Source organism: Amblyomma maculatum, chromosome 2 (genome assembly GCF_055883805.1).
Source record: "Amblyomma maculatum isolate TAMU_Amacu chromosome 2, ASM5588380v1, whole genome shotgun sequence".
NCBI lineage: Eukaryota > Metazoa > Arthropoda > Arachnida > Ixodida > Ixodidae > Amblyomma > Amblyomma maculatum.
In genome coordinates, this window is record NC_139345.1 from 78,138,153 (window position 1) to 78,160,922 (window position 22,770).

Genomic DNA, 22,770 nt, shown 5'->3' on the forward strand with positions numbered 1-22,770 from the left:
GACGTTGGTGACACGGCTACTTCCCAATGCTTAGTTAATTATATTAATGATGGTGTTCCGCCCAGTTCGTTTCGTTGATGTACGAGTGCAATAAGTTCGTTTTCATCCACTCGGCACGGACATCCCCGCATATGTCATCAACCTCGCTTTTTTTTGTTTTGTTTTTTAGTTTTACATCACGGTGTGTTTCGGCAGACCTTGTCTAAGATCCAACTCGCTTCCTGCTCTCTGCAATAGTGGTCAGTGCTGTTTTTCAGTCGATACACTTGGCTTGCCATTTAAGATTCTAAAACAATTGAGTCTCCTCTCCTTGGACCCTGTCTTTCGGTTGAATGTACGTGTCACTGGTCGCCCTTACGACATGAACGTAGCCTTGACCGTCGTTACCCCAAGCCACCTCGGCATCATCCATTTCAAATACTCTAAATTATTCAAAAACACTCCGCTTCGAGGAAAGGGTTCCAGTTGCAAGTGGCAGTGTTAGAGCAAGACTGTCTTGCATGCACACGGCTTACCAGCCTGGCTTGTACCCGACCGCAAATAACCTTTGAACATTCTTCCAATTTTTCATTCCGCCTTGCCTGCATACAGTTGTCGACGTCGCTTCGCAGCTTTTCTTTTCTTCTGTTTCACCTCGACGCGGCAGGCCTGGCGACTCATTAAGTCGAATCCGATTCAATGATTTATCGAAGCTTAGTACTGCTTCGCAATAAAGCTTTGATCACTCTCTCGTCCGTCACGGAGCCGGCGTACTTCGAGTAGGCTATTTGTCTGAGAACGTTTCTTCAAACGCAAGCTCGAAAGAAAACGGAGACGCAAAACCAGGTGCTACTAAACGTACTTGTCTTTCACCGGTAAAGTATCTGCAAGCTGTGCTTGCAAGTCAGTTCAAAGGAGCCCGAAAACACTTTGCGTCCACACAGGTGATGCTTAGTGTCTATAATTAAGGAACGGCACTGGATTTCTCTCTTTTCAGCATTACTGCTTCTCGGCACGTTGGGTATTCGGTTTTATCTGCACCGTTTATCCCAGCGAAAGTCTACTCGGAAGAATTTGCCCTGTTTAGAATGGTTCCTTTAAATGCGAAGGGACCCATTTTGCCTGATCATTTCTACCAGCGGTGCTACCGAGCGCGAGGTCACGGTTTAGATTCCGGGTTTGAATAAACGGGACGATAGCTCACGCTTTATATAGTGTACTTTCGTCTTTGCTTCCATGAACTTTTGCATTTCGTCAGCTAAGCACTTCCACCAACCGGCTCAAAACAAAGGCTCGCCCGACGATGTGATACAACACGAATTTGTTTTTCTCCGAGAAGTCCAGCGTTTTTGGTCATTCCTTTTAATTCACATGCAAGCGAGGAATACCGTTATTAAAACATAGATGAGGACGGCGCAATATTTCGAAGCGTAACAAATCTAGCTTTTCAACTTCCGCTTGCACCAAGCAGTCAGGATTGCCATGCAACATCAATGGAGTGCGATTTTAGGAGAAAAAACAACAAAACTGGAAACGTCCCGAGAGGTGATAATCTGATATCGTTATTGCTGTGATGCATATGCGAAATAAACCATGCGTTCAGAAACAATTTCTCGTTCAAAACTGCGCTTATCTAGGGCTCCTGCGTACGGAAAAAGCAGTGCACCGGGAAAAAGACACAACTAAGTAAGTAATTAAGCCTATAGAGATGGCATAAATATCGATTTATAAATAATGAGGCCATGCGCATTGCCCGCAGTCACAGCACTGTTATCAGTGGGGGGAACGTAAACAACGGGAGAGGACGGGTGGGCTTCGTAGCTCCCAGAAGCTGCAAGCTGATTATTTTGACGAGACAGGGCGAAACAATCCGCCAGTGCTGGGCGCACTTTTCAGAACACGCGGTTGCGTGTTCTGAAAACAGAGACAATACAATTCCCGCGAAAGTGAATAAGACGAAAAAACTATTGATCCTTGGTCTTGCTCCAACTTTTTGGTGCACTTCTCCGTTTAGGGCGATTTACATTGCTTTTAGTGGATCTCTGCTTCGCAAGCAATGCGGCAAATCGTAAAATTCGTGTTAACATTGCATTTGCGAGCAGGGCGTTCGCAAACGCCTGCTCTTCATATTTATTTATAGCGCGAATTCATTTCTGCGATAACGGACAACGTACAGACTCCTCTGACGATACGAGGAGGCACCTGCGCCACGGAGAGAAAAAAAAAAAAAACACGACAAAACACTAATAGGTGAGTGAAACTAATGCGGTAGGTTTGAATTAGCTTAGTGCCTCGTCCAGCCTTTGCCGGCAGACACGTGAAGGCGCCCCAAATTGCTGCACATGTTTGAAAGCAGACAGAAACGTGTCCGAAAGCGAAAACATGTCGCTCTGGCATGTCCTTTAAAAGAATGCAGGCAGGCGAAACAGGTGCGCCTCCTCGCACGGCCACTAATTGTATTAATTTACACCAGCGCTAGAACACGAACGGAGAGAAAGAGGCAATCTATCCGTTTTCTAGCGCTGTTTCAAAATAATGTTCAACCAACTTGGCCGACAAGCCACTTCACTAATTCTAACCCGCAGGCATGAATTCGGTTCATCGCAGCGAACAATGGATGTGGCGGAAACAGCATACAACGCACCCCTTCCCCACTATCCTCTTCCACTCGACCACTTTAAAACTGTAGTCAGAAGCAACCAGACACTCCAAAAAACGCTTACACTAATCACAGGAACAAATCCTAGAGAAACTTCGCTTGCTGAAAATGGCCATCAACGTGACTCCAAACGTGGGTGTATATATATATATATATACAAGTGAAAAATTGCCTCATACTGTTTCCAAGTTTATTTGTAGTCGACGTTTCGGCGGTAGTCTAGTCGACGTTTCGGCAGGAGCCCTGCCTTTCTTGAGAAAGGCAGGGCTCCCGCCGAAACGTCGACTACAAACAAACTTGGAAACAGTATAAAGCAATTTTTCACTTGTATATATATATATATATATTGTAGTAGGGCGTTTATTGACGCTCAGATGGAGAGCTGTGAGAGCAGGACCTTGCAATGGCGAGCCCAGCGTACTTCTTCTTTTTCTTCGTCGCACAACGCACAGGTTCATGTCGATGGCTGAAGTGCTGACTATCACAGTACATTTTCCCCCCGGGTAAAAAAAAGGAGCCATCCTGGCGACTTATGGCGCGGAAAGCACAGCGGGGTCATAGAATGGCTTCAATCGGTTGACGTGAACTGTTTCACGACCACGGCGACGCAAGTCCGCAGAGGGCGTGACGGGCTCAACTACGTAGTTGACTGCAGATGTTTGCTGGAGGACCCTATATGGCCCGTGGTAGCGAGCAAGAAACTTCTTTGAAAGGGCAGGGGTTGTGGAGGGCACCCAGAGCCACACCAGTGTGTTCGGGAGATATGACGAAGCTTCGCCGGTATCACGGAGGTATTTTTGTTGCCACTGATTTTCTGTTGTGAGAGAGCGGGCGAGCTGACGGCATTCTTCTGCGTACGTGACGGCATCGGATAGCGGGGAAGATTCGGAAACGTCAGGGCGGTAGGGAAAAAGTGTGTCCATAGTACAGGGCGGCTCGCGCCCGTAAAGGAGAAAGAAAGGAGAGAATCCAGTAGTGGCCTGTGTCGCGGTGTTATATGCGTAAGTAACAAACGGTAGAACTTGGTCCCAATTGGAATGGTCGGTGTTCACGTACATAGCCAGCATGTCACCGAGAGTGCGGTTAAAACGTTCTGTCAGTCCATTCGTCTGAGGGTGGTACGAGGTAGCGGTGTGGTGTATGATGCGGCATTCTTTCAGGAGAGCCTCAAGAGCGTCTGATAAGAAAACGCGTCCGCGGTCGCTGAGCAGTTCGCGAGGGGCACCATGGCGAAGAACCAGGTTTTTCAGAATAAAGGCAGCCACGTCGCGTGCGGAAGCAGAGGGCAATGATGATGTCTCAGTGTAGCGGGTTAGATGATCCACTGCCACGATAATCCAGCGGTTGCCAGCTGAAGTTGTAGGAAGGAGACCGTATAGATCTATGCCGACACGATCAAACGGACGGGCAGGACATGGCAACGGCTGCAACGAAGCAGGGGACTTGAGAGGAGTTTTTCGGCGTTGGCAAGACTGGCAAGAGCGGACAAAATGGCGGACAAAGCGGTACATTCCACGCCAGAAGAAGCGTAGACGCAAGCGCGTGTAGGTTTTCAACACTCCGCCGTGGGCGCACTGGGGATCAGTATGGAAAGCAGCACAAATTTCGGCGCGGAGATGACGGGGGATGACTAAAAGCCACTTCCTTCCGTCGTGAAGATAATTGCGGCGATAGAGCAGCCCGTCACGAATTGAAAAATGGTGAGCTTGGCGAGCAAGTGCCCGAGACAAACGACCTGGAGAGTGACTTGAAAGAAAGTCCAGAAGTGTAGATATCCACGGGTCGCGCCGCTGTTCCGTGGCCATGTCGATAGTGGCAAGCGAAGACAAATCGTAGGCGCAAATCTCATCAGACAACGAAGAGGCAGGCAGCGGTGAGCGCGAAAGAGCGTCTGCGTCAGTATGCTTGAGGCCTGAGCGATATATGACACGAATGTCATACTCTTGGAGGCGAAGAGCCCAGCGAGCAAGGCGGCCGGACGGGTCCTTGAGGGACGCCAGCCGGCACAGAGCGTGATGATCAGTGACCACATAAAATGGTCGGCCATAGACATACGGACGGAATTTTCCGATGGCCCAAATAATGGCCAAGCATTCTCTTTCCGTAACAGAATAATTGGACTCTGCCTTGGTCAAGGTACGGCTTGCGTACGCCACCACATAGTCTCGGATACCAGGTTTGCGTTGGGTGAGAACGGCGCCTATCCCAATACCGCTAGCGTCAGTGTGAATCTCAGTTGGCGCATTCGGGTCGAAGTGGCGGAGGATGGGAGGCGAAACTAAAAGACGGCGTAAAGTGTTGAAGGCGTCATCACAAGCAGGTGTCCATGCGCAGAGGTCGGAGCTGCCGGAGAGGAGCTGGATGAGAGGAGCAATAATAGAGGCGAAATTTAAGATGAAGCGGCGAAAGTAGGAGCACAGGCCGATGAAACTTCGTAGCTGCTTCAGTGATTTTGGGCGTGGGAATTCGGCAACTGCACGAAGTTTGGTGGGATCGGGAAGAATGCCATCCTTAGAAACGACATGACCTAGAATTGTTAGTCGGCGAGCAGCAAAGCGTCACTTCTTCAGATTCAGTTGGAGGCCGGCGGTAGCGAGACAAGTGAGAACGTCCTTCAGTCGGAGCAGGTGGGATTGAAAATCGGTAGAAAAGACTACGATATCATCGAGATAGCAAAGACAGGTTCGCCACTTGAATCCACGAAGCACAGTGTCCATGAGGCGTTCAAATGTGGCCGGGGCGTTGCAAAGCCCAAAGGGCATGACGTTGAATTCATATAATCCATATGGTGTGATGAAGGCAGTTTTAGAGCGGTCAGCGTCAGCCATTGGCACCTGCCAGTAGCCAGATCGTAAATCCAACGAGGAGAAGAACTCGGCGCCCTGCAAGCAGTCTAGTGCGTCATCGATGCGTGGCAGAGGATAGACGTCCTTGCGCGTGATCTTGTTGAGCCGGCGGTAGTCGACACAAAACCGGAAGGAGCCATCTTTCTTAGGTACCAACACAACTGGAGACGCCCAGGGACTGTGGGATGGCCGAATGACACCACGACGGAGCATGTCGTCCACATGATCAGCAATTACTTGGCGCTCCGAAGCCGACACGCGATAGGGGCGCTGGCGCAAAGGTGCAGTTTTACCGGTGTCGATGGTGTGCTCTACGACAGACGTGCGGCCCAAGTCAGTTTGAGGAAAGTCGAATGAAGAAGCGAAGTTCTGCAAGAGGGCGACAAGTTGATCACGTTGCGCAAGTGGAAGATCAGCATCAATAGCATGTTGGAAAACGTCGGAGGGCGTCGAAGCGGTCGCAACATCGCAAGAGCACAGACTAACGTCGACGGAGGGGGTTGAGTCAGCAAGAGTGGTGATATGACTGGGATCAAGCTCTTCAAGACGTCCAATGCATTCGCCACGGAGCAGGACTGCTGGGCAAGAAAATGGGTTCGAGGCGTAAAGTGCACTCTTGCCGTTTTGAATTTCGAGAACTGCGAACGGAAAAAGGAGGCAGGGATGACGGGAGGTGGCTTCGGAAGGTGTAAACATCGCAGTCAAAGGAGTTACCCACTCACAAGACAGTGGTACGAGGGCAGCAGAGAACGGAGGAATGTCGGTGTCATGGGCGACGAGAAGTTTTGCAGTGCGGGGAGGGGTATCACAGAAGGGGGCATCACAGAGGGGGGCGAAGGCAATTTGCGCACGAGCACAGTCAATAACGGCTTGATGAGTCGATAGAAAATCGTATCCGAGGATGATATCATGCGAGCAGTTCGGCAGAACAATAAACTCGATGGGGTACAAGACGTCTTGAATGAGCACACGGGCTGTGCAAGATGCGGAGGGGTGAATGTACTGTGATGAGGCGGTGCGGAGCGAAAAGTCGGAAATCGGAGTGGTCACTTTGCGAATTCGACGGCAGAGCGCTTCACTGATGACGGAGACGGCTGCACCGGTATCGACGAGAGCGAGAACTGTGGCGCCTTCTACAGAAACTTTGATAACATTAGCGGGACGACATGGAGGACTTGAGGAATTCGAAACAAGCGCAGTTCTTGCCCCCGGAACTGCGACTGTTAGTTTCCCTCAATGGTGCTGGTAGAACGTCGCAGCATTGGAGAAAGCGATCGGCGCCGAGGAGAATGTGATCGACGAGCGGTATAGGTTTGGCGATCTTGTGGGACAAATTGAGAACCGGGCGGAATCATTTGCGAGCGTGAGTCGGTATCGTACGGGTAAAGTCGAATGTCAGGCTGTGAAGGTTGGAGGCGCTGGCGACAAAGGCGCGCAACATGGCCCGGCCGACCGCAGGCATAGCAAATCGGAAGGTTGTCCGTAGTACGCCAAGGTTTCATAGGATGTGGGTGGAACCTTGAGGGTGGGGCTTGAAACGAAGGCTCAGCATGACGCGGTGAACGGTAGGCAGGGACCTGCACATAGGAGCCAGACGTGGGCGAAGGTGGTGGCCTAGCCGTTACTTGGGCATACGTGAGAGGTGCCGTCACAGGCGGCACCACGGGGTTGGACGGCAAGACATCAGCGACGTGTTCTTGCACGGCACGGCGTATAGCAGGGGCCAAAGATGGAGCCAGTTCAGGAACGAGGCGGCCCGAGTCTTGAAAATGGGGAAGGAGTGAGATCTGACGTGCGACCTCTTCACGAATAAAATCTTTGATCTTTTGATTCAGCTGGCTCCCTTCAGAAGTTGGCGAACCACCCAGGGCTAATGCGGATACGCCTTCGTCGCACACACTGGAGCGGCGCCTAGAAGCGCGCCGCTTGCGGAGCTCGTCGTAGCTCTGGCAAAGCTTCACAAGTTCAGTAACGCTGGTGGGATCTTTCGCTACCAGCATCTGGAAGGCGTCCTCAGAAATGCCCTCGAGGATATAGCGGATTTTGTTTGCTTCCGGCATGGCCGGGTCGACTCATTTGCAGAGATCAACGACGTCTTCTATGTAGCTGGTAAAGGTCTCATCAGCGCGCTGAACACGATCGTGTAAACGTTGTTCGGCACGAAGCTTACGCACTGCCGGGCGGCCGAACACTTCCGCGAAATTCTTTTTAAATGTCGACCAAGATGACAGGTCAGCCTCATGGTTGCGAAACCAGAGGTTCGCCACGTCCGTCAGATAGAATATGACGTTACTGAGCTTGTATGAGTCATCCCATTTGTTGTAGCTGCTTACTCTTTCGTACGATGACAGCCAGTCGTCGACATCTTGATCGGCCGTGCCGCTGAACAAGCAAGGGTCACGCTGGCGCACGACGCCAGCACACATGATCGTGGGTGGAACGGCCGGCAGCGTCGAAGTGGACTCGTCTTGCATGGCGGTCGTAGAGGGTAGTGTACGGCTTCGCAGTTCCTGTTTGGGTGGGATCGTTTCCGGCACCTCCGCCAATTGTAGTAGGGCGTTTATTGACGCTCAGATGGAGAGCTGTGAGAGCAGGACCTTGCAATGGCGAGCCCAGCGTACTTCTTCTTTTTCTTCGTCGCACAACGCACAGGTTCATGTCGATGGCTGAAGTGCTGACTATCACAGTACAATATATATATATATATATATATATATATCGCTACCTAGCCGAGCCGCTATAGCATTTAGCGCTGCTGCTTTTGAGGAGAAACGGTTCACTTCGCAACGCCTTAATGTGGAAGTTAAGCTGCTCGTTTGATTCTCTGATTCTGTGGAAGTTAAGCTGCACATTCTGGGCACACGCGAACAAGTCTCGGGAGTTAACGTCACGTGGCAGCCCGATTTATTCCGTGACGTGAGCCAGGAACTTAAAGCGCTGAGAAAAGCGGAAAAAGAAAGGAAGCACTGGAACCGAACCACGTATACATCGCGTACCCGAAACGGCAGTACATGGAGCACGGAGCTGCCGTCGTCGAAGAAACGCGCGCGTGTGCAGTGATGGATGGGATAAACTTTCAAGCGAAGCCCTTCACCAACAACGCACGTGGCTGTTTGCGTAAGCAAATCGACGAACGCCTCTTCCACGAACCGTACAACAAGAGCGTGTCTCCGGACTGCTTTCAGGAAAGAAGATACAAACAAGAGCCGCCCCGGGCAATGGTAAAAGAGCTTAGGCGAGTGCAAACTGCGTAGGTGCGAAGGAGCACGGAACTCGAGAGTTCGGCAAACAAACGTGGAAATGAGTGCAAGCTGCAAAGTGAGGACCGCGGTCGTTTCGAAGTGTAGCAAAAGTGCGCATACATGTATCCGTATGACAAACATAAAATGCGAGACGCAAAAAAAAAAAAAAAAGCCTCGTAGCGTGACACGTTTCCCACATAGTTTGTGGATGTTATACTCACAGGGCTGCACGCTGTGAGCGGCAAATATGGATTTGTCATATGCGGACTGCGAAAGAAGGTCCCAAACTTAATAATTACGAGACTTTAGCGACTCAAGTAGTGAAAGGCGAAAACCTGAGTGCCGCCTTCTGCTACGCAACTGGCACTAATTGGTAATTAATTAATTAGTCGTTAATCAACTAGTCATTAAGTGTATAAATAATTGAATAATCATTATTCTTCAGTTACAGACTTAAATATTAGTCAGCAATTAGCAATTATTTACTTGATTTCTTAATTAGCCTTTATTATTAATTAATCAATTATTGATATATGTCCATATAAGGCACGCATTCGCGCGTACTGTGGTGGTGCAATGTGATTGGTCAAGACCTCTATGACGTCATCCCGCCTCGGCCAATCAGAGTCGCGGCAAAAGCGGGACACGTTTTGTCAACGACAGCATGAGCCATTAAAGGCCTTTGCCTCAAAATGCATTCATGCAGGTTTAGCACGGAATAAGCTCTATTTTCTTTTTTGTTGTTAAAATGATCCCAGTATTTATTAAACTGATTGTGCACTGCATTGCGAAAATCTACGTTAGTTTCCCCAGTATCTTGCATGAATTAGAGGTGCGAGCACCTATACTAAACCAGCTTCATAAAACTTGGGAGAACGTTGCGATGTCAGCAGTCGCGAGTGCCGAAATGAGACGAATTTATAAGGCGCACCTGCAGACGTATAATCCATCTCGTTCCCCGTACTGCACTGAAGGACGAATCTCGTGGCACACGCGAGTCTAGCCTACAGGGCGCGACGCTAAGTGCTCATTAAATAACTGCGAAGTTATCCGTGCCCTGATTTATTCAGGAGCAGCTCCAATTCATAGGAAGGCGTTCCTATTGTGTTCTAAGCATCCATTTCGGGCACCTGCACACAGATTCGTGATAGAGTGCACCAAATAGTTTTCCGTGCCCTTTCCTCCCCCCCCCCCCCCCCCTCACTGTTCCCATCTTTGCATTTGGAATTCACCGTCCCTTTTCTCGCTCTTGGCGGCGCAACTTAAAAAAGAAAAAAGAAAAGTTCGAAAAAAAAAATACTCAAAAGATGACGAGAAGAAGAAGAAAGAGAAAATCCCCAGAAAAACAACGCGTCAATCAGGTGAAAATTCCGTCCATTCCAGAGCAGAATTAGCAAACAGCCGGGCCTCTTTTTCCAAGGCTAGGAATGTGGGAAGAACGTGTTGGACGCGAGCGAAAAGCGGAGCGTACGGTAAAGCTGGAACCAAGAGAGAGAGAGAGAGAGAGAGAGAGAGAGAGAGAGAGAAAACACCCTAAAGGCGTAAAAAGGGAGGCGCATAAAAAAAGCGAGAAACTTAAGATTCGCGCTGTACCGCAGAGCAGCACGAACGGTGAGAGAGGGAGGGAGAGGAGGCGATAAAATTTCGCATAGCTGCACGCAAGCGAGGGCCGAAACAGGGCTTCAGCGAAGCAGGAGCGTGCTGCTCGCGTGGAAGAATGCAAACATCGCAGAGTCTGGCAGACTGGCGAACGCATGCGCCATGGAGGAGCGCAAGTCGACGCCCTAGTGTTCCCGCGCTAGCTGGCCAGCGAGCGGATCATGTAACCTTCAGCGGTTGGTTTGCGGATGCTCCAGGAAATCATCGCGCAGACAGGGTACACGATTCTGCGGTCACAATGCACTCGCGGCTAACACAACGGTGTCTAGTGTCCACAGCCTAAACTAAGTACGGTTGTTGTAGCGGGTTTTCTTGTTTCATTTCGGTATCATAAACATAACCACGTCTTATAAACATAGGCGCTCCGTCGTTCCGGGCTTCGTACAAGTCACTGAAAACTAGAGCGTGATACATAATGCAGGGAGTGTGAGCCCACAGCGCAAGAATAGACCAGTTTTATTCTTTTTTTGGTAACAGTGGTCGGTACGAATGACATTACCACGTAGCGACGCCACATGGCTCGTTATACCGTAAAAATTAAACGACGCTGGCCAATGGGTAAAAATGCATGTGGACCCAAGAATACATCATCATGTCGTTTTCTTCCCCATCGCCAGTAACGACTAATGCTGAAACATGTGTCATGATATAGAGCGCCCTTAAAATTAGGTTTTATATATATTTTTTTCAGGACATCAGGAGTACATGTTGCTGACAGCTGTAGTAAAAGCCCTTTATTTACACTCTTCGAATGCTGATAGTATACGGTATTGTAAGTTCGAAAACCTCACTGAAATTTTGTTTGCTTAGTTTGAAAATATTGGCTGCGATACTAGACAATGTCCAATCTAATTTAAAGTATGAAATTTTCGAATTTTCTTCAGGTCTTATATGAATGTTCATGTGATTCGGTTCCACGCTTGAGAGTGCCAAGAAGGGGTTAGAAAACTACTCTATTGCGCGCGTTGAAATGCACTTCAATCGACTTAAGTGCTTTCGCCACCTGAACAGTGCTCAATTTAATAACGACCTACATAAATATCCTGTCTAAAAGCAGGAGCGAAATAGCTCTCTACGGCAGTCGCACTTGGTGCTACATTGTCAATTACATTGTCAACTATGTATCCTTCGAAAAATATGGGCAAGCTGAAAGTCTTTATTGTCACACTCCCTGCTTAGCACGTAAATTAATTTGACAATGCGTCGGATTGCGATTAATTAAAGATTTGCATAGTGCGTCAGTGCACAGAGAATAGCCAGCATTTCCAGTGCTTACAGCCTACTGCTCGCGTTAATATTGTTCAAATGACCAAAACAAATGCCCCCTTTAGGAAAAGGCAAATATTCCATATATATCGAAACCAACACATACAAACTAAACATCGAATTTCATGTCACCATTTCAAAGCCTTCAGGATGCAGCAGTGCGCGCCTTTTTGCAGTCATAACTATATAGTTAAACAGTCCGTTTCCAGTTTTCACTAGTAAACAGTACCCCGGTTTCAATGGATTCCAAGTAGATGCCAAACAACGCCCGTACAGCAGCATCGAGAACACAAGTGGGCCGTGTCAGCAGTCAGCCATTACGATGAGTAATGTTCTACGCTTGCGTGCCTTGTAACGCTCCGTCAGCTACCACCTCGCTGAAATTGGCCAGTTTTATCAAGAAAGTGAACTCCATCCTTCAACGTCTCTGAACAATCTAATAACGGGTAAAAGGGGCAGAAAAGAAAAAGTAATAAACCACGCTTTACCCTAAAGGTCTCCTAGTGGTGTAGGCGGCGCTGGAATCGCGGGAATGCACGCCACAGTGGGAGTTTTATAATGCCCGCGAAATTCTTGCACGCGGAAAGTCGTGAGACGTGGGTTCGAAGCATTTCTCTAACGAGGCTTCCAGCGCGGAGGTGGGTGCGCGCAGTGCCAGCGCCATGGCACGACTTCTATGAACCGTCTTCGCAGTTGGGAGCAGTGCCTTCCCCGCTAAAGCTGGCCCGCCACGCAGCCGGTACTAACGTAGGTCGCTGCTCCGTTTTAACGTTCGTAATGCGTTTGGATAAAAAAAAAGAAAAAACCAGTGGTGATATATTGGTATCTAAAATCAACCTACACTTTGGAATACCATTTTCCTAGTGAATGCGTATTTTTATTTGCATTGAATCTTGTTAGTGCATTTTCATTTTGGAACTAGGGGTACTGCGAGTCAACAAAGTCATTCGAAGGAAATTCAACGCCTTTTGCATTTTTCAACAGCAGCGTGCGGAAATTTTTCGGGTTAACTGTGCAGCGATATTTCATTCGGTTATTTGTTGTTTTTTTTTTCGCTTTTACAGACTACGCCGAATGAGATTTGTAAGCGCAATAAGCCGGCATGTGAGACATTCGTGTGAATCTAACGAAGCTTTAATCCCTTTGTGAGGGATATAGGTGTGACGAGCTCAACTTGGCCACAGTTTTGCTAGTGCGCGTATGAAACTTAATCTCACCAGGGTTGCTGACGTCATAACTTATATTAGTCAAGGTTATACACAATTCACAAAGGCGAAGCGTACTCACGCCCTTTTTGCCCTTACCAGTCGCTTGCGAGAGAAGTTTCGAGTGAAGGTCGCTTTATTACGCTTACGGGCATTCGTGGCTTAGGCAAAGTGTTTAACTAAACAATACTCTTGCACGCTACTTAATTATTTATTAGGTCTTAGAAAAGGCCTGCATGTCTTCCAACTCCTGCGCCCACAACGCACTCGCAACCGCCACACAATTCTTTCGCCCTTAAACCACAGCCACGCAAGCATGGAGACAACAGGTCTCGGCTTGAGCAAACAATCAGCTGTAAAGAAAGCCTGTAGGTCACTGCCTTAAATTTGGCAGCAGAGAAAGGCACCCAGCCAGGTGCAGCAGCTGTCGCCTTTCCGAGTAACCTAGAGGTAAGCCCACCTTTCGAGCCTACGATATCGAGCGTTCTTTTTCAGTCGGTGCCGCCGACCTTTCCTTGATTTGCGCGCTTTTGAACGCTGCGTCGATTCCACGTGAAAAAAGCTGTTTACAAAAAGACAACAGGCATGTGGAGCCCCATGCTTCTGCCAGCTATCGACGACAGCAACGCGGGTTCCTCGAGAAAGCACCACTAGAATTAAGTCACGTGATGTGGCTGCATGTAGGGGCATCATTGGTTCTACTACGAATCATTGGAATGAACGGGTTAACTTAAAGATACCTTTCTTGCTTCTAAAGTCATGAAACAGCGCATAAATGTTAGCGACCAACATAAATAAAAATGCGAGCATTTCAACCATATATGTGTTTACCCCCCCATTCCTTGTTCTGTCTTCTTCTTTCTTGAATTGGCGTAACAGAAGTAGGAACCGACGCGTGGTGGTGGTGAACACTTTTATTGCGCCCCAAAACAGGGGACCAGTCGAAGGACCGGTTGCGCTGACTTAGAGGAGGTCGGCGGGGATCCTTTGGGATGCCGCGGCATCCACCGCGCGCTGGATAAGCCAGCGTTGGTCTGCTGGCTCGGAAGTACACAGGAGAGATTCCCACGTCTCTGGGGTATCTGAGTTGTCTGTGTTGTAATGTGTACAAGTCCACACCATGTGTATGAGTGTGGCCAGAGTTGAGCAGTGTTTACACATGGGGGCTATCTGATCCGGAAAGATCCTGCTGTATAAGAGTGGGTGTGGGAAGCTGCCAGTTTGTAGTTTGCGCCATTGGACGGCCTCGCGTCTTGTTAGATCGCGGTGTGCGGGAGGATATGTGCACCTTTGGAGTCGGTAGTGCTGGAGTATGTCCGTGTAAGTGGTGAGTAGAGAAGCGCGTGAGATATTAGTGTCAGCGGAAGCAGGGTGGCTGATCATACTCTCGGCTCGGCAGCTGAGGTCTCGATCGAGAGTGTGTGCCTGGGCGTTTCCGCTGAGCGACTCGTAGGCTAGAGCGCAAAGAAGTAAGCGAGATGTGGAAGAGGGTGCTGTAGAACGTAGAATGTGTAACGCCTGGCAAGAGATACGGCCGGCATCGTAATTGCGAATAGCCTGTTGAGAGTTACTGATGACGACTTTGGTATTAGGGTCGGCTAGCGCTAGCGCAATGGCAACCTCCTCAGCTGCGGTGACTGTTTCTGCATTGTGAATGATGCAGGCTGTGTACCAGCTGCGGTGAGGGGCGAGAGCTACCGCCACCATCGCTGGCCTCGATGGATGGTAAGAGGCGTCCGTATACGTGACGTCCGGACGTCCGCTGAAGCGTTTCCCGAATTGACGAGCCCGGTCGGCCCGTCTCTCGGCGTGGTGTTCCGGGTACATCCATTCGGGAATGGGAGGAATGCGGTGATTTAGGCGATATTCCGGTGTAAGTTCAGCGTATCTTGGGGCCGATCTCGGCGGGGAGATCCCAACTTGCTGCAGTACCGCTCGGCCAGCGTGTGTGAGTGAGAGCCACTCATACTGGGCGGTGAGGGATGTCTCGATCAGTTCGCTCACGGTATTGGAGATTCCGAGAGCCATGAGCTTATGGGTAGCTGAGGACATGGGAAGACCTAGTCTCCTGTCATCAATCGAGCAAGGTAACAGGGCCGAAAGAAAGTCCTGATAATCACTGCAGTCCACGTTGGGTGGCACGGCTGAGGGATGAGCTGCTAAACGCTTCAAGGTCAAAATGATAACTTTCTTTTTTGACAATTTCACGGGGAGTATTTAAACTGAGCTGAGAGGCACAAAACGCAGACTGCGCAAGCACAAGCATTCATTCCACAGAGCGTTTTTGTGCAAAGGAGCTGAGCTAGGAGGGCGTTGGAATCACAACTTTTCTTTTTGCCTCGAACGCTGTGAGAACTATACATACAAGGTTTCACCCTCCTGATTTAACGCGGTCGAATTGTCTCCGAAGCACCCACTTGCCGATATAGTCACAATCGATGCATAGTGACACTAGCACTGAGGAACCTGACGGTGGGGCTTCCCATGGCCAAGTCGGACGCAGTGGCAGTTCGAAGACAGTGACCTTGTTCAAACTAAGAGTGGACCACCCTGTACATGGGGCATGGATAAGTATCAGACGCGCGTGGCATTGAAAAGAAGTCGTGTTGTACGTTACACACATAAAAAAAAAGAAAATTACCGACTACTTTTAGAACTCCTTCGTTTGAATTCATTTCAAATGTAACTAATTTCAGTGGTCATTTGCAGGCTTTATAGCGTAAGCTAACAATACTCGAAAAAAAAAATATCGATTACTAATTGGTCATTTTTCAACCATTGTTTAATAGCATGAAAACTATGATCCGGTGTGGCAGGCAGAAACGACGTAGATTTGAGGTACATGCGTTTGTATTTTCACGCACTGTTGTTTATCGCGTCGGAACTTTTTGGACGCTCCCTCGTGAACACGTCAGTATGCTGACTGAACTGTGTCCAATGTACATTCATCGTACGCACCACAGGAAAGTGTGTTGATTTAGCGCACCAAGACATTGCGCACCACCCAAAGATAATGCAAAGCATTACGTTTGGTAGCTGTTCCCGTTGCGAGAGTGAAATGCGAAGCGCGGAACGTGGTGAAATACAGGACGCTGAGACTGGCACGCGCGGACATCCTCGCGAGCTCGGCCGCTCTAGCTCAACGGAACACGGTGTCAAGCACCACTGTTAAACACCTCATGAGTTCAGGTTCTCGGGGTTGAACGAATGGTTACAGTTTGTTTTCCGGAAAACAAATGTAACAGCGCAGTCGAAAAACGGTACACAAAATTTCGTATAGTCACTACATAATTTCTGCGCGGTTTTTGACAGAGAATCTGTTGTGACAGCTGAATTTTCTGTTGTAAAATCAGAATTTTGGATGGTAACGACAGAAAATTACTACAGAACTTTACTATGAATTACAGAATAATTTGTCGCATTTTTGACATGGTTACGTAGTTTATCTAGACTGAGAGATTACTCGTAATTGATTACTGCGAAAGTAATTAGGTTGCTGAGAACGCTGCACCTTACAAAAAGTAATTAATATTCAACCAATTTTGATCACTTTTATTCATTACAAATCATCGATTATTTGTAACTCGTTAGGAACTAGTCCTGCTGAAATTAAAAAAAAAATAAAAATGAACGCTGATTAGATTCGAGCAGGAGCACTTCTTTACTTCCTCTTTGTCTTACAGGTGACGCTGATCTCGTGAGACTCCGAAGACCATGCAGAAATCCAGCGGGTATTACTGGTGCTACCATTGGCCAGTGCCGCTGATCGATGGAGCCACGGCGCAAACCCCTCGTCAAGCGAGAGAAAACGAAACTAACGAATGGGGCCCGGCTCTGGGTAGCGTTGTCTCGTCAAGCTATATCTCATTTGCGATCCGACACTCGCTGCACCGTCGGCGAACGCCTGACAGCCCCGGAAAGGCCGGTCGACCCCACAGGCGCTGAGAGATGGCCGCTGACGACATCGAGCGCAGATATCCAGGTCGCTTTCTCCATTAGCCGTCTCCACCGAGAGTCGTGGCCGCTCTGCTGCCGTGTATGCTCTGCTCGTGGCGACCAAAGGCCACGGCTGACGCGCAGTCACGAGGGCTTTGCTCATGAATTTTGATATAAAGGTTAGCGCATCATGGCCTGACCCAAAGCCTGCCATGTATCGGCATTTCGAGATGGACCGAGAAAGGCGAGAGACAGCTGTACGAATATTCATTTTCCCACTCTCTGTCCGTGCTTTCGCAATACGCGATATTCGTAACAGCGTGTTCTTTGGGTTATATCTGCAAAAACCTGGGCCCACGTTGTAAAGGGGAACTAAAACAACGTAGATGTAGAATAAATGGGTACAATATCGATGTCTGCATGAAACGTGGCAAAGCTCGAGCCGATCCCGCCCTCAGAGACGAAAATGGTGTCCCCGCAAGGCAACAGTGCACGAAACAGCAGACACTGCAAAGTTCATTAAGCAAAAATAACCAGAAGCTTGAGGCATTTCGACATTTCGAAAGACAATGGTATGTACTATAGTTACATAATTAACAACTATGAGGTAACCTTAGAATAGCCTACTAAACCACGGCTTAATTAAAAAAAAACATAAATTTTAGCGTTTGATGTTCGCATCTGAACCATTCTGCTACGTTCAAAAATGAAGTGTTAAAGACATTACATTACGTCCAGCCACGATTTCTATATACCTTAACGTACAGCTGAAAAACTTTATTTTCTGCTGCGTCGATCGGCTGCCTGCTTTGAAGTTTTTCTAAACAGGAAGGTCATAGCTGATTTCCTTTTCTCACTTCGTTATTTCTGCGCGTGGCTTGAACATTGCGGGAAATTGCGCTAGCTGTCTCGTAAATGTACAGCCTTTGTTAAAACTCTAGAGCCCACAGAGTTTGCCTTTAAGCCTTATATTATGACTCCATTAACTATCCTGGAAGTCCTAACCATTAGAGAGGGTAGGACGAAAAATCTTGCCTTCAGTAAGTTTTGAAACCTGGGAAAAAATTACGAGCTACATAGTATGGCTCAGAAGTAGACCCCTGGGCTCTAAATTTTTGACAAAGGCTGTACATATTCCATAGGAAGGCTAGGGTTCTACTGGAGAGCAAGGACTTCAGCCCTTTCTCAAATGCACCTTCATCGTGCATGTGTAAATTAAACCGTGTTGAGCCCCGCCGGGGTGGCGGAATGGCTTGGGCGCTCGACCACTGTTCCCAAGGATGGGGGATCGAATCCCCGCTTCGGTGGCCGCTTTTAGGTGGAGGCAAAAAGCAAAAAATTTCCATAAAGAAAGGTGTTAGGCAAGGAGACACAATCTCCCCAGTACTATTCACAGCTTGTTTAGAAGAAGTATTCAGAGACTTGGAATGGGAGCAGTTAGGGATAAGGGTAGATGGAGAATACCTCAGTAATCTGCGATTTGCTGATGACATTGCCTTGCTAAGCAACTCGGGGGATGAACTGCAAATAATGATTGATGACCTAGACAGAAAAAGTAGAAAGGTTGGCTTGAAAATCAATATGCAGAAGACTAAGGTAATGTTCAACAGCCTCGGAAAGGAACAGCAGTTCACATTAGGTAGCGAAATACTGGAAGTAGTAGGCGAATATGTCTACTTAGGACAGGTAGTAACCGCAGATCCGGACCATGAAAAGGAAGTAACAAGAAGAATAAGATTGGGATGGAGCGCATTTGGCAAGCACTCGCAGATTATGACTAGCAGCTTACCGGTATCGCTCAAGAGGAAAGTATACAACAGTTGCATCTTGCCTGTACTCACCTATGGGGCTGAAACGTGGAGGCTAACCAAGACAGTTCTACTTAAGTTGAGGACAACCCAGAGGGCTATGGAACGAAAAATGGTAGGGGTAACATTAAGAGACAGAAAGCGTGCAGAGTGGGTCAGAAAAATAACTCAAGTTACCGACATTCTAGTGGAAATTAAGAAGAAGAAATGGACATGGGCAGGACATGTAGTGCGAAGAGAGGATAACCGATGGTCACTGAGGGTAACAAATTGGATTCCAAGGGAAGGAAAGCGTAGCAGGGGGCGGCAGAAAGTTAGGTGGGCGGATGAGATTAAGAAGTTCGCAGGGGTCAAGTGGATGCAGCTAGCACAGGACCGGGTTAAGTGGAGAAATATGGGAGAGGCCTTCGCCCTGCAGTGGGTATAATCAGGCTGATGATGATGATGATGATGATGATGAAAAAGCAAGGCGTCCGTGTGCTGTGCGATGTCAATGGACGTTATAAAACCCCAAGAGGTCAAAATTTTGGGAGTCCTCCACCACGGCGTCTCTCATAGCCTGAGTCGCTTTGGGACGTTACCCCACAAACCAAACCGAACTACACTGTGTTTAAAAAAAAAAAATAGCTGAAAGCGAGCTCGTCACGCGCAGCGCTTGACTCCAACCCCGCAACCAGATTGTATAAAAACAACGTTACGCTACTGTATCCAAACACGAGAAGTGATATTTGCACCTACCGGTCCTGTGACGACGTAGTAACCCTTGTGACTCCGCCATAACATTTTGTTAGCACAGGAGGCGTATCCACACACACGCAGGCACAACAATAACCACCACTAACGAGAAAGCAGCGGAAGCAAGACGACGATGACGCTGATGTGCACAGGGAGCACCACACAGGAAAATCTAATCAAGCACCGTCGCCAAAAACGTCCACAAAACCGGTGCGCTAACAACACACGGCCAAACACCGCCACCAGGAACCATAAGGCACGTGCGCCACTCGCTCGCCACGCATCGAGAGTAGCCAAGCCACTCAGGGAAGCACAGGGTTGTCTGAAGCAGCGAGGAAGCTCTACACAACCGGCAGCGAAGAAGACTTTCCGCGAGCGCAACAACTGGCGTCTCTCGGCTACCGCCTCTGTCTTCTCACCTGCCCAGCCGCCCTTTCCTCCGTGCAAGCGCCGACGTAACGAAGGGCGGCAGCGGCCGAGCACATGTGTACAAACACGCGGGGGAAAAGGAAAGAAAAGGGGAAAGATGAAAGCAAGACAGATGAGCGCACTTTATCTTAAGAGTCGGACGCGGCTTGGTCAAGTTGAAGGGACAGAAGACACAAAGGAAAATTCACTAAGGAAACGTGACAATAACGCGGAGAGAGAGGAGAAAACGGAGAGACGATAGAACAGCGGGGAAAAGCCACACGAGAAGGAGAGGTGGCCTCTTCTCTCTTTCTATTCGTTCTGTTTCGCTTTCGTAGCGGCACTTCTTGCCGGACTGGTCAGGCATCCGCCGACGTCCACACCGCACACGGAGCGAGAGAGAGGGTTTAGCGTAACGGCCCCATCGTCGGCCTGCCTGTCGACCGTGCTGGACTGCGCTACTTTCGTTCTACATACGAACTTACATACGCGCCACGCTAGAAACGGCGACGACGCTCTTCTGCAGGATTTGTTCATTTCATTGCTCCTTGAGGGAGCGTTAAAGTCTAAGGGCGCTTAAAAATGACAAGAAATGTCACAGAAGTGTACAAAACTACAATGATGCTAAGAAAAACGAGCGAATCTCAAAATACGTGGAGGAACGCGACATAATGTTTCGATGGATTCACAGTAAGGTCAAAATGATTTGTTTATTTTATTGCGATAGCAACACTGCGCCAGGTTTCGGCCCGTCGTGTCGTCCCGAGAAGGGCCACGTTTGACCTTGAACCGCCGCGGAGAACAACAACGTCCGGCCACCCGCAGCTAATGCTTTCGCTCCACATTCGGTTCAGCAGCATTGAACCCTTCTCATTTATACGTGGGCTGGAAGCTTACGCTCTCGCGTCATACTCTTAAAGGTCAACTCCGGTGGTTTTTCCATGATTTTGTGTTTTTGGTTGAATTACATCTCTCGGCGCGTCCTGACTCCAACGCAAAAAACCGTTTTTCGAAATTCCAATTAGAAGTATTTTTAGAAAGGAAAAACAGCAAATGGAAACCGAAACTGCTTTCACGGCCAGAAACGACGTCCCAGTGGACGAAATGGTGACGTCACACTCAGTATTAGAAAAACACTCGTACGTGCGTTGGATGGTGAAAATAACGCATCGAAATCATGAAGCATTGCATAAAATGTCTGAGTTAGTTCAATATAAGCCTAACAATTTCATAATCATGCGGGAAGTGGACAGTAACGCCGGTGTACTGTTTGTGACGTCAGAAACTCAGTGTTGCCGGCAGAAATAGTCTCAACTTAAGCCATGAAAACAGCATATTTTAAAGTCGTGTTGCGCGCGAACGGAATATCGTACGGCGCCCAAATTCTGTAGAATGCGTCAGAACGGAGAGGAGAATCTACAGTAAAAATTTTATTAGAAAATTCGAATGTCAAAAAACCTCCGGAGTTGCCCTTTAAAGGACGAGCTGAAGTGTCCCCAATAATGTAGCACCTTACACTGATATGGTGTGATATAGGGGAATAATGTAGCAGGAAAAAGAAGCTTTCGCCGTTGCTATCGCAGTTCAGCTATGCTTAATCAGAGTTCAACCACAACTAATTTTTTTTTTTTATGTACTTCCAAGTAAGGCGTGAAAAGGGCCAACTTCCTGTCTACTCTGTGCCATCGTTGTCCAAATGCAAAAAAATCATGCTACTTGACACTGCCCCACTTTGCTGAACACTGCTGGAGGCGTCGCAAAAGGAGGAAGCCAGGCAAGAAACGTGCCGCCTTTTCCGCTGTCCAACTTGCTCAACGCACCGATGTTTGGTACGTAGCCCGCAAAAGAGAAGAAAGCGTTCCAGAGTAACCAAGAGTTGTAGCACGTCTGCCTCCTAAGACAAACACAGTGACGTCATTTCAGGTCGTCGAGGAATCTGGAAGAGTGCTCGAAAATGGAGGGCGGACAGACGACTCCTCGCGACGACAGCTATAGACGGCCCGCGAACACTCGATCTTATCTGATGAAGAACCACGCCAGGAAACGAGACGCGCTAGCACCCCATGTTACGTGTGTGTATACGCTACGCGAGGAAGTCATACGGTGCGCGCGGTAAAGTGTCTGTCCCGAGGAGAAATAAGATAGCAGTATGTGGCAGTGACGATGACCGAGTGATAAGAAGCCGCCGCCGCACGAGAAGAGCAGTTGTGACGCAACGTAAAAGGAAGGACTCGTGGCGCGATGAAACGAGGACAGATAATATAGGCTGCTGGGTCGTTGCTCGAGGATCAATTTGGTATTGAGATGGGAAGTGACGTCGTGTTGACATCTTGTACCGAGTTGGAGGGAGCAAGACGGCAAGACTGCTCCAAGGGAAAGAATGGTCAGAGGCCACAAATGTGCCAGCTTATTGCAATTATCTCTTGATTGTATTTCTTCTCATGGATCCTTCTCCACTGTTTCGAGCATTTGATGGGACTAGATCTATTTCATTCGAGGCTTAATCATTTATCCTTGAGCGGTTTATCAATAGCTCAATGACGCTATCTCCAATGATTTTGTTTTTTTTTATATAGAAAAGCAAGTGTCAGCATAGCTGGCGTTACTACTTAGGTATATTTCTGAGCTTCCTGGTACAAGCGGTAGTACCTTTGTATTGTCACACGTTGTGAGATAACAATATACACGACAGCGTGGAAACTCGACCTCTACGTTAAACGTTCTGTAGCGAAAAGGTTGTAGGCAAAAGGTGGATTTACTCATGGGATTTGCTTCTGAACCACACTGCGCGGCTCCTAATGCCTCCCTAACGTTCAAAAACTCCTGAAGGTAAGAAGATGTTTGGTCCTGCCCTCTACGACGGGCGGGACTTGCACGACTGCTGAACGAACTCCACTGTACGCCGCAGAAGCAAACTACTTGGGCTTTATACTGCTGACAAAGGCTGTACCTCATCCTGACTTTCTTCAGTTGCCTGTGTAAAGCCCCATGACTTAGATGCCAGGCCCTTTAACGCTATTAAGTGCA

The 22,770-nt window shown here is 48.4% G+C and overlaps 1 protein-coding gene across 6 annotated transcripts in view; it reads right to left on the reverse strand.

The window, feature by feature from the left end:
- The window catches only part of Epac (Exchange protein directly activated by cAMP), a 747,880-nt gene that overhangs the window by 176,958 nt on the left and 548,152 nt on the right, over positions 1-22,770 (reverse strand). The window contains exon 1 of one of the 6 annotated variants that reach the window (XM_084594554.1): positions 19,339-19,741. The exons of the other annotated variants lie outside the window; for them this stretch is intronic. Within the exon in view, the coding sequence (XP_084450680.1) occupies positions 19,339-19,383 (45 nt within the window). The 5' untranslated portion in view covers positions 19,384-19,741. Of the gene's footprint in view, positions 1-19,338; positions 19,742-22,770 lie in introns of those variants that run through there. 6 annotated transcript variants of the gene reach the window in all.